General features: G+C 37.3%; 1 protein-coding gene across 4 annotated transcripts in view; it reads left to right on the plus strand.

The window, feature by feature from the left end:
* Positions 1-239: 239 nt before the first annotated feature.
* The window catches only part of CFAP20DC (CFAP20 domain containing), a 242894-nt gene continuing 230523 nt past the window's right edge, over positions 240-12610 (plus strand). For all 4 annotated transcript variants that reach the window (XM_037137429.2, XM_037137431.2, XM_037137430.2 and 1 more), the window contains exons 1-3: positions 240-596; positions 3297-3386; positions 6113-6206. In XM_037137429.2, coding sequence (XP_036993324.2) covers positions 576-596; positions 3297-3386; positions 6113-6206 — 205 coding nt within the window. In that variant the 5' untranslated portion in view covers positions 240-575. The remainder of the gene's footprint in view (positions 597-3296; positions 3387-6112; positions 6207-12610) is intronic.

Below are 12610 nucleotides of genomic sequence, written 5' to 3' on the forward strand. Positions count from 1 at the left end.
GTGTAAAGTACTGGGCGGTCCGCCCTCTCTCAGCGACTCCCTCAGTTGCCTGGGTAACGCATGCGTCACCGCGTAGCTTCCTGCGCCTGCCGACCAGAAGCCCAAACAGCGCAAAGCGCGGATGCCTTTTGAACGGATGGGTGAGGCCAGAGTGTAGGCGCTGCTAAGCCCACCCACCTCCACGCCCCTACTCGGAACAGATTCAGCAGGGGCCGGAGCACCAGCAGCAGCGCGCCTTTTTTGTCCGGGCGAGCGCGGGTTATCCGTAGCTCCGTGGCCGGGCGCCCCGTCACGTAGGTTACGCACACAATCCCTCTCCAGGGTCCGCCTCGGCAGCTGCGCCCTCGCACACGGGGCACTCCAGCGGCCGTGACGGTGCTGGTGCGTGTCGGGGGCCCGAGGTGGAGCTGACCCAAGGCTGAGAAGAGCCTGAGCGAGTCAGGGCCGACCACGAAGCCCTACACCCGCCCTTGGGGTTGTGGGGTTCCCGCCCGCCGTTTTCCAGCTGTCTGGGCCACGTTACTCGCTGGAGGCCCAGAACTCCGTGCCCCACAAGCCCTGGCTCCCCTGCGGGAATGTTCAAAAATGAGTACCAGGTAACCCAAAAAAAACGGTCTCCAACCTGTCTGTATAGCTTTCTCGGCTTGGGTAAGGTAGCTGCTGCTCGGGGTGAGGGCAAGGCTCCCCCCAGCCTCCCATATTATCTTTTTTAGGCTTAAGAAGGACTTAATGGATGAGTGTTCTTCATTCAAACAGGAAAAACAAAGAAAGCAAGTAACGACTGGGCTTGTGATTTGACTTTGTTCAGTCTCCAGCTGAGTGGAGCTGCTCAGTGGAACATAAGGAGTGCCTGAGATTCTAATTAAAATGCAGATCTTAAACCCCAACCAGACTCCTAAATCAGAATCTCCAGGACAGAGCATGAGTTTTAACACACGCCTTGGGTACTCACTGTTGATGCACACCGGTGTATCAGAAGTTATTTAGGAAAGAGTGAATGAGTGAGCACATTGAATGGGTTAAACCTAGAATGAAAACAAGCCCTGATCTATATGCTATTTTCTCCAAACCTGGGAGTCAGTGATTCTCAAACACAGGGGTATAGTAGGATCACTTAGGATACTTGTCAAAATACAGATTTCCTGACTCATGCCAGATCTAGTTAATCAAAGTCCTCGTAGATGGGGCTAGTTTATTTGCCTTTGTAACAATTACTCTCCAGTTCATGCTAATTCAGGTAATCCAAAGATATGGGAAAAAACTGATTCTGGGTCTTCCTAGAGTGTCTCAATGCCTGACCTGTTTTCCTCACTTCACTGGCATCTCCCTTCCTGCTTTTCCTTTGTCCTTATCTTCTGCACTCCACCTCTGCCTGAGGTCACACTCTCAACTTGCAATATTTTCCATCCTAGTCTTACTGGTAGAATGAACAACTTTGTTGCTGTGCCAGAACAGTCCTCCACTGGTCTACAACGCTTTGTCCCTTCTATCTTTTCATCAGAAGTGCCTTCTCGTGAGTGTCCTGATGGTATTTTGCAGTTCTCTTTCTTCCATTCCAATTGTCAGAATGGTTTCAGAGCGTTTAGGTAGAATATATTGTTGTATTGGAAAGCATACTCCTACTGTGGGAAACTTGGAAAACAGGAGAAAAAGAAATGGGGAGTGGCCGTTTTCTATCTCACCAGGCATAAGGATTTTTCTTTTTAAAAAAGCAACAAAATAAATACTGCCTTAAATTTAAAATTCATAGTGAAATATGACCTGACCCCAGGCACTAAAGTGATTCCACACACAGTTTGCACATATACTGCCCAAGGAAGAAGTGATTATGTCTTAAGTGATTATGTCTTAACACTCAGAAGCAAAAGTAGCTTTATGTTATTGAGAAAAATTAAAAGCTAGACATTCTTTACAAATATCAGACAGATTTGTTCATGTGATGCCTATATTTCAAACAGGCCAAAAAAGAAAACCATATTTAGTCTTTATTTCAGATTTTCAATGTCTTGCAATAAATTCTTCCTCAAAGATAATCATCTTGTTTAATTTCTCCCCTTTACTGTGAAAGGTGATGGAAATATAGTCATGTATTTAGTGTTTTTGCATAAGCATTTCTCTCCATGTTCTTCTCAGGTTTATAGTAGAAACCATGTAGCATATCTATAAATAAGATTCTCTATTTTTCTTATACAGATTTTATAGATTTCCAAATTAATATATATTAAATATACACAGTGGGGTAAAAGTAGGTTTACAGTTGTGAGTCTGAAACACAGAGTTTATTCTTGTATCATTGTTTAATAATTACTCTATTTCCATATTAACAACTATAAACCTATTTTTGCTTCTCCCTGTCTAAAAAAATTCTTAGGAATGCTCAAAATAAGAGTCATTCTTCCTTTCATTCGCTCCCAAACTTTTTTACTGACCAGATGAAACCACCATATTTTGCTGTGTATAATGTGCACTTTTTTGTTCAAATTTTGTAGGGAAAAATAAGGATGTACATTATACATGGGTAGTATCTGAAATACCTTGTATCTGTTCCTGTGTTTTGTAATTATTTGTTACATAAAAGTTCTTGTACCATATGTTAAAAAATAAATGCTATAATTCAATTATTATACAAAAAACACACAAATATCTAAATATAAACAAATAAATAATTAAATTAAAACAAAAGATCTTTTTCCTAGAAGTTCGGGCTGAAAACAAGGGAGTGCATTATACATTGCAAAATATGGTATTAATTTGCCCTTTATTGAATAATTATTGTTGGCACTGTTGAGCTTTTGCTATGTGTAAGGTATTGTGCTTGATGGTTTATATTTACTATTCATTTTGCAGATGAAGAATCAAGAGGTTAAGTAACTTCAAGGTCAGGTAGTTAATAAATGGCAAAGCTGGTATTGGAACTTAGGCTCGTATGACTAAAAATCTTGAAATGAAAGATTATTATCAGAATTTATTAGTCTGGGTTAAACAGGATGTTTTGTAAGCAAGATCTATATATGTTAAATCAATGGCCTTCACACTAAGAGACTGTAGGTTTCTATGACACAATTATTTAATGTTTATCATGATTTGAAAGCAATACTTAAAACAAATAATCCAGTGTGAATTGAATCGGGCTAGTTACAATCAAGGTATAAAGTAGGAATAATAACAGGGATTGTGTTTCCTCCCAGATCTACTTACCTGACAGAAGCCTGAACAGTGGTTGTCGACTATGTGGTGGGTTGTATCTTCTCCTTAACTGTGTCTTCCACTTTAAATATTTCATTTTTGTTTTCCAGGGGGGTGCATTTGTTGAAATCTTCAGTGCTCAGGGGAAAAATCCTGGAGCAAAATGGAAGATTCTTGGCAGTCCATCTGTGATTTGGAAAGTAAGTATGAGGAATTAGAGCCACCTAAAACCTGGGAAGAAATGACTGATGGTTATAACAAAAGGGGTTTGATCAGTTTTCACAGTTTTGCCTGTTCCTTCACTCCAAACTCCTTTCATGACATTGTTGGCTGCAGTTCTCCCAGACAGCAGTCCTCGGTTGTTTAAGACTTAGGCACCCAGCTCACAGCCCTTCTCTGTACACCAAGCCCTGCTGTTGTTTTAGGTGATCTCAGTATCTGTGAGGAAAATCTCTCCAAACCCTTAGCTTCTTAGTTTCTTTATTTCTTCATTTCTAGTGACTTCTTCCACTCTACTTTAGCACCCATTCCCGCTGTCACACCCTGTACCTCATCATCACAAACTCTAGGGCCTCTGAAATTACTGAGGCATCAAGACATCCCTCTTTGACCCCAATCTTCAATTCTTGAGTTGCTTGCCCAGTTACTCCCACTGTGTTTGTTCTTCAACCTGTAATTCAGATGCTTAGGCCATTGGCTATTTTACTTTCCCTTGTGTTTGGTTTTATTTATGTATTTTCCCTGTCCTCACTTCCTTTTCTCTCCAGCCCAGAATTCATAGTCCATGATTTCAATCACTGCCTGGTCAAGACCTTGAATGCCCTTGCTCCTTATCCTTTCATCATCCCCACCTTGCAAACACCAGCCCTTTCTGAATCCTGAGTCATCTGTCTGCACCTGGGCTTCTCAGTATCTTTGGAGAAAATGTCTACAGCCTTTCAGATTGATGATGCTATAAATTCAACCCAAACAGCCCAGAAAGGTCTCCAAAATAATTCTTTCTTAATTGTCTTCAGGTTTTCAACCACCAACTCCTTACCCTCATCCCCAATCCATACCCAGACAGGTATTCTTTACTCACTCACCAGAAGACCTCACACCCTATTTTATGGGGCAAACCAATGCCATCAAGCAGAAACTACTTCAGTTTTCTGCTACCAGATCTAAAAACCTGTGTCCATCTCTATCTTCTCTTTCTGTTCTCTCCTGTACACTCGAGAGAAAAATGCCTTTTTAGGAACTCTGTTCTGTGCATAACTAAAACTACTACTAATTGAGTGCTGACTACTTGCCAAGCACAGCATCAAGTATGTTACATATGCTATGTAATCTATACAATAGCCTGGTAGTCTGTACAAAGGTAGGTACCTTTATGCCCCTTTTATAGACCACAAAACTAAGGCATGGAAAGGGTAAGTGTCTTGCTCACAGATGAGTTATACAGCTTTTACTATGAGTGAGAGATAAACGATGCTCTGAGGGTATACAGCAAAGAAATTAGGAAACGCTTCCCGAGGGAATGACATTTGATCTCTAAAGAGCCAACTAGACACTGTATGGGGCTGGTGGAGAGCAAAGCATTTCAGGGAAATGCGCATACAAAGCCCTTGTGTCAGCAGAGAGCTTAGAATTTTTAAGGCTAGGATTGCAGACACAGGAGAAAAATGCAAGGTAAGAGGTGGGGTTTGAAGAACTGGGCAAGGGCCCTAATGAACAGATCAAAGCTCCAAAAATAGAACTAAGCTATGAAAAGATAGCCAGCCTATCAGATGCACAGTTCAAAACACTGTCCAAGGATGCTCACAGAAATGGTTCAGCCAAAGAACTTACGTGTATGATCCATGGACATGTGGGGGGGGGGGGGCTGTAGGGCAAAGGGGAATAAACAGGAGAAAAATGGGACAACTCTAATAGCATGATCAATAAAATACATTTAAAAAAAGACAAAAACTGGGCAGGGACCAGTGTCTGCAGAGGCTGATGGACTTGGTTGAAGATTTTGGTAAACTGTTAAAAGATTTTAAGTATATGTCCAACTTGCATGTAGATGGAATAAATAATACATTTTGTGTGTGTATATTCATTTCAAATATATAAGAGATGGTATTATGATGGGTATAATAAATTTATTATTAAGGTGTTACTTAATTCTTAGCAGCCATTAGTTTCAGTGCATTTCTTAACATACACAAAAAAGGAGAGTGGGAGGATCTGTGAAATACTTTAATGTGAAAAGGGAGTTTTTATACTCAACAATTAGGAATGTGGTTTATAAAAAGAATAACCATTTACATTACCACTTTGACTCATGGAAATTGGACTCTGATGTTAAGAAGTTTTATCCTGGTTTCTTTTGTTTTGTTTTTTCTGTTTCTCTGACCTTAGTTTTTTATGTCACCTTAATTGTAACACTTTAATTTGTACTGGCTTTAAGTAAATAATACAGAATTTCGAGTTACAGCACTAGTAAAGAAATAGGCAGTGATAAATTTTGTTCTGAACCATCACCAGAAATTAAGGAACTTTCAGACTAGATACAACATAGGTCAGATGATTCATTATACTGTAACAGGTCATGATGTTCAGCCTGTACTATTAGACAGAAATACGTAGATTAGAGGGGAGGAAGGGTAAGTCAGCTCTGGAAACTCATAATTAGTAACTCGAGAATCCCTTAACTTGGACAACTTTTTTTGCTATTTGAAGGTAGAGTGCCTTGGTATAATAGAGGATTTGCCAAGTGGCTTAGTGTGGCTTCTGTATGCCAGTTCCCAGCAAGTGTCAGGGTAAGAGTAGCAAGGCCTAAGTCTATTTTTAAGGCATTTGAATCTGGAACTTGTTTCCTATTCGTTTTCAGCTCCCATTTTATAATAGAAGCCAGATAAAATATACTTCAGTTAATATTGTTTTCATTTCTGTTCTGTAGGAATTTGATAAAGAAGTTAAAAGTTTTGTGTTTGTCCTGGAAGGCAGCAGCCAAACAAACAAAATTCAGTTACCAAAGGAAAATAAGCAGATCCGTAAGTAAGGTTTTTAATATTAAAAGTTAACATTTGATGCTTAACATTACATTTTTAAGTCTGATACAGAGGCATTAGTTTCACTTTCACTGGCACCTGTTGACATGAAATGATAGAATTTTTTTTTAATTTAGAAAGTAACATTATGTCTTGCTTTAAAAAAATATAGTCTGCTTCACTGTTTACTAGAAATCTAGTTGTATTTTTAAGAAGATTTAGAGGTTTATTTAATAGTCATTAATTACAATAGTAATGAATTTATTGAGCACTTACTATGTGCCTGTGACTTTCTAAGCATTTCACATTTAACTTTTAATCCTCACAATAGCTCTTCTATAGATGAGCACACTGAGGATGGATGGTTCCTTGTCAAGAAATCAGGTAGTTAAGGCTGTTGTGAAATAGGCTGTCAGTAGTTCCTAAATTATAGAAAATCAATTTGTGAGAAAAAATTATGTAAAATATAGTATTAAGTGACATATAAATTTATATACCTTAAAAATATTAATATCTAACAAGGATAAATATTAATATGTGTTTTAACAAAAGCCCCAAGAGTGGATTTCAGTTCTTACTTACTTTGGAAATTAGGGTCAGCTTTTTAAGGCAGAAGAAACCCTGAGATCACCTAAATTTAAGATCAGAAGCCTAGTTATTGGCAGAACTGGGATTAAAATTTGAGGCTCTGCTGCCAAATTAGGCTTTGAGTAAACTAATGTGATTTAAGAAAATTATTTTTCAAAATGATTGATCAGATTTTTATCAACTTTGTTCTGTTTTGACTATAGAATTTAGGTGATTTAGCAAATATAAGTAGTCAGTTATTTTTTACACTCATCATTTACTTACTCCTTCCTTCAGTGATTAAGAACACTTACTGGATACTACTGTGTGCCAAGCACTATGAAAAGACAGTTCTTGGTATCTGATTTTCTCACTTCAATTCAGTTTTCTAACTGTTTACAGAATCTGTGTTTTATCTACCATTTCAAGCTACTACATGCATGTTTTAGATTTCTGAGATGTAAACCAAGCCATAGAAGTGATAGATGGGAGGTAATTAATTTTAAAATGGTTTGTCAGTGTTTATTTCTAAAATAAGAAACAGAAAGAATAATCATTGTTAATTTTACTAATTTATTACAATAAAAGAATAATGATTTTCCAATAGCTCCTACTTTCTTAAAAATAACAGATTTGACTTTCTTAAAAATAACATTTGTTTTTTTTTATTTTCATAAAAATTTATGTATGTAATGAGATGAGCTAAGATGATCCAGGGAAACATTTTAATTGTAGATTATTCTTCTTGCAGGAGACACGTTCCATCTTTTTAAAGGATATTGACTTTGTGAGAGAAATATATTTGATTTGTAGGAACATGACTTAACCTAAGCCAATGTTCTCCTGTTTTTTTCTTATTGTTGGCCTGTACGTCCATGCGATGCCCTCAGCATCCGTGAACATGATCACAGTATTAGCAAAGTCAAGTCACTTCTAGTAACATTTCTCAGTTTGCTCGGAAAAATATGTCTCCTCTACCAAACACTCTGTGTCTAAAGACAAGCTCCCATTTCCAACTTTTATCTAAAAATTTTTTTAGAAAAATATTTTTTCAGTGTGTTATAATTGCTTTTTAAATGGGAAGATGATCATTTTAATTGGAAGAAACAGAAGACTCTTTTAATGTATTTCTTGTACAATACTCTGTAATTAAAAATTAATCTGACTCTTCTGTAGCATGTGCAATGCTATAACCAGCGAAACAGTTTATACAGTCTTTAAGATTATGTGTAATTTTTGTATTAATGCTTTTAATATTAATTATTTGTAATTTTTGATAACAGCTTTATAGTTGTTTCTGCTTGTATAAAATGACCTTCTGTGTGAAGTTGTTATGATTAAATTTAAATGGCATGCCTGGAATAGAGAATGGCTTTCAATTAACATTTCTAAATCTAGTTCAATTACCATTATGTATTTCTATTTTGAGAGTAAACACACACTTTATTTATGCAAATTTGACATTAGGTACCCTATTATGTTTTCTATTATATTAAGTGCTTCTGAAGAAAGTTTAACAATGAAATTAAGTATGTTTAACTTTTTATATTAAATGGCAGTATTTCTGAATTACATTTGAGCATCTCTAAATACATCAGTTTTTTTCCTTAGCAACTTATCACATAAAGTGATATTAATGATCACATTGTGCATTTCTTTTGTGTAGGAATCTTGCATCATCTATTTTATAGCCTACCTTAGGATATCTTATACAGTTGCTGTTTAATAAATTTGTTAAATTTGTCACATAAAGACAGGATAACACAAATAGGTTATAATTTCTAAATGTAACCAGTTGGCCTTGGTAATGAGACTTGAGGAAATCATTAACCAGATAAATAAATAAATTCATGCTGCCCTTCACCGTGGAACATGTTATATCAAGTTGAAGCATCTCTGCCACACATAAACATCTATCATTTGAATAGGCTGTTCCAGGACTTTCTATTTGAGGCTTATCTTTGAAACCAGTTTTGCTTTGCCTGTGACATCGGAGCCCACTGGTATGTCTCAGGATCAGCATTCCCTGAAGCCCTGTATTAATCTAAGTTTCAGTTGCTTATCTTTATGAGGTTTCCCCCAAGCCTCCCCCTGCCCCCAATTTGCTATGCTTTTTAAAATAAATCTCATAACTTTCTCTGTTTAAACCTCTTCAGTGGCTTTGACCTTACCAGTCTACTGACAGTGCTCTTGTGAGAGTCAGTCGTGTTCTCTATTCCAGAATCCAATGGCCAGTTCTCAGCCCTCATCTTGCCTAACACATCAGCAGCATTTGACCAGGTTGACACTCTCCTCCTTGATCTTCATTCTCCAGGATGCCCACTTCTAGTTTCCTTTCTGATTCACAGGTCTTCCTTCTGGTTTCCTTTCATAGTTCTTCCTCTTCTCCCTAACTCGACTTAATGTTGCAATGTGCCTGGATCTAGTCCTTGACCCTCTCTGTACTTTTACTCCCTGTTTATGCCATCTCTGTCTTACTCCAACTTATATTTCCAGCTCATACTTCTCTCTCAAACTCAAGACTTGTATTTTTCGGTTGCTTGCTTGACATTTCTACTTGGACAGCTTTTCCCTAGAAATTTCTCATCTTCCAGCAGATACCCCATCTCAGTTCTTAGCAACTTACCTTTCAATTACTCAAACCAAAAACTCTTATATAATATCAGTCTGATTTTTCTTCATTCAGTCCATCAGGAAGATCTTGTTGGTTGTGTTTAAGTTAGATTCATTCTCTGACTACTGCTTCTTGCCACCTCCAATACTACCACCCAGGTCCTAGCCACCATTATCTCATGCTTGGAATACTGCGGTAGTCTTTTAATTGGCCTCCCTGTTTCTGACTTGTCCCCATTGTCCATTTAGCAACTAGAGCAATACTTGTAAGGAACTCCTCTGCCGAAAATGTCCCATCTCTCTCAGAGTAAAAACCAGGGATCCGTCGGATCCTGCAGTATTGGTGCCCTCCTAACTCTCTGTCTTCACCTCCTATTACTCGTTCCCTTGTTCACGCTGCTGCAACCATACAGTTCCCCTCATTGTTCTCAAACGTAGCCTGGTAGGTTGTCACCTTAGCACCTCTGCCTAGAGCTTCTTTTTCCCAAATAGCTATGTGGCTCACATGCTCCCCTTCTTCAGACCTTATCTCTGGCCTGGGCTTTAGATCCTTGCCACACTTTTGACCCCTTTTACCATGCTTTGCTTTTCCCAGTAGCTCTCATCACCATTTAACATGCCATTTATTTATTTAATTGTTTTCTCACCATTACCAGAAAGTAACTGCCACCAGCACAGAAACTTAGTCTATTTTGTTCAACTAAAATAGAGCCTGGCACATAGTAAACATCTACTAACTCTTTGTTGAATAAATTAATGAACATATGAGTGGCTTCCCATTGATTTTAGGATGACCCATGTCCTTCACATGGCCTTGGAGGCCGTGAATGATTGAGTTTCTAGCTATTTGCCAGACTTCTGTCCTGCTGCTTTCCCCCTTCTGTCTTTTCTCTCAGCCCCTTAGGCCTTTTAACTTTACCTACTCTACTATGGCCTTTTTCACTGTACGATAAAGTATTCTCTCTTCCTATAAAATGTGTTCCTCTCTCCTACCCTCATTTCTTTTGCTCAGTCATCCCTGCTTATTCTTCACAGCTGAATTCCAATGTTATTTCTTCAAGAAAACCTTCACTCATCATACTTTTCCCTGTAAGGACCCAGGATTATATGCTGTCAAAGCACACTGACATTCTTCATGGAACTGGCCTATAAATTCTAAGAGGGCAGAGACCATGTCTGTCTTAGTCACTAAAAAAACTTCAACACTGAGACTTGTACATAATAGGTGCCTAATAAATCTTCACTGAATAATAGATCTAATTTAATTTATATAAATAGTCCTGTGACTTGTAACTTAAGTTACTGACCTAGTTTATACATGAAAAGTAAAAGAGCCCAGACAGGTTTTCTAATATGCCCAAGGGATGTGGAATAACCCATAATGAAGGCACAATGTTTCCTGTTGTCTGTATTGAAGTGAGGGGTGTGGGTTAATGCACTGTCTGTGCCAATGCGGTGACAGGAACCAGTAACTAGTTTCAGTCATGCTCTATCGGGGCACTCTTCGGACAGCGTAACACCTGTAAAATGTATCTGCGGGCTACAACTGTCATTTTTTATGATGAAACAACTGTAAACCACTGTTTAAACATTTAATGGTATTTTACCAATTCAATGTGTTTTTAAAATATTCAAAAGAAAAAATGGCCTGATCCCTTAAAAATAGAGGTAGTTTGTCTCAGGAAGAGAACATTGCAAAACTGCAGAAATCTGAATATTTCAGTAAAAAGACTAAATTTTTATGAATTTTATGTACTTAATGGCATTTTTTGACTAACAGTAGTTCCACATTCAGCATTAGAGCGATTTTAAATATAATGTAGACATGGAGAGGTCATGTGAATTTACTAAGCCACTGGAAAAAATATTACCGTAGAGTTTACTTAGCTTTTCTGACACATAGGATCAGTGTATGCCAGATGTTATTAAAGTACTTTTAAAGTGACTTTTTCTTTTTCAGATCATCACCGTATAGTATTGTCATACTTCTTTTATTCTTAGAAGTGAAGCCTTTTGGAAACTAGGGCTTCTATATGGGAGAAAATAGAATTACAAAGGTTTCTTTTTTGAGGGCAAGTGTCTTTCATATCTAAAAATGTTCATACAGAAATGCCCAGTATGTGTAGCTCTTTGTATTTGAAGAGAACAGTGCTGATTCAGTGAGATTTAGCACCTAAATTAGGGGCTTTTTTGTAAAGACTGCATTGCATTTATCCTGGTGCTCTCTCAGCTCTATTTACAGAGGCCATTGTGCAGTGGAAAAATACCATAGAGCCAATCAATGGAAGATGCGAAAGGGATTGATTAACGATGGTTTATTTAGGTTGGCCTCATTTTGATATCTAATTTTGGTTTCGTAGTCCAGGACCCTGGTTGTTCCCCTGGCTTTTCCATAAATATGGTACAATCTGATTCTTAGAGAATGTTCTAAGGTCAGAGTCTGTTATGCCCTGTTTTTATTACATTGCTTACTCCACGGATGGCTCTAAGCTCAGTATTTTAAGCAAAAGTTATCTTTGTATGTTTCACTTAGAAATATTAAGCATATTTGACAAATATGTTAATTGTTTAGATACTAAATTCCTTGTATAATATAGGAACTATAGTGTATGTTTAAGTTGTTCAGGAATGTTGTTAAACAGTTTACCAAAGGAATACAGACTATTTAAACATGTATTATTACTTTAAAATACTTAAATTTGTTAAGCCTACTAATTCTGAATAAAGAGTTCCTAATCCATTGAGAGCATCATAATTGACAGATCAAGCAAAAGTTCAAAATGTAAGAGGAAAAGAATTAAGTATATGAATCTGTATGGGTAATATGAAATTCATTGATTTTTGCAGTTGCAGACTTCACCTATCAAAAGTGCCAGGGGATTGGTTTTTCTCCAAACATTTTTAATCAAGGTAGAGCTGGTGATGGGGAATAAAAGTTATCAGCTCTTAATTTGTGAGCATTAAGTTAATTATGTTCCTCCATCCATCTCAATGTGGATACCGTATTTAAAACCATATACACTATATGTGGCTCATCAGACCTTCAGGTGTAGTTGTTAGAATTGTTTTTCTTGATCTGTTGTTTTTTATTAAGTTGTTCAGTACAGTTAAAACTGTCAGTGAATAAAAATAATTGCTAAATGCTTTTATGGCTGCCTTGATGGGAATCTATGGTTCAATTTTATATGTCTTTATGTATATTCTCTTGCAACCTATTAAAAGTAGTA

The sequence above is a fragment of the Artibeus jamaicensis genome, unplaced genomic scaffold (assembly GCF_021234435.1).
Source record: "Artibeus jamaicensis isolate MK-2021 breed Jamaican fruit bat unplaced genomic scaffold, CSHL_Jam_final contig_519, whole genome shotgun sequence".
Lineage (NCBI taxonomy): Eukaryota > Metazoa > Chordata > Mammalia > Chiroptera > Phyllostomidae > Artibeus > Artibeus jamaicensis.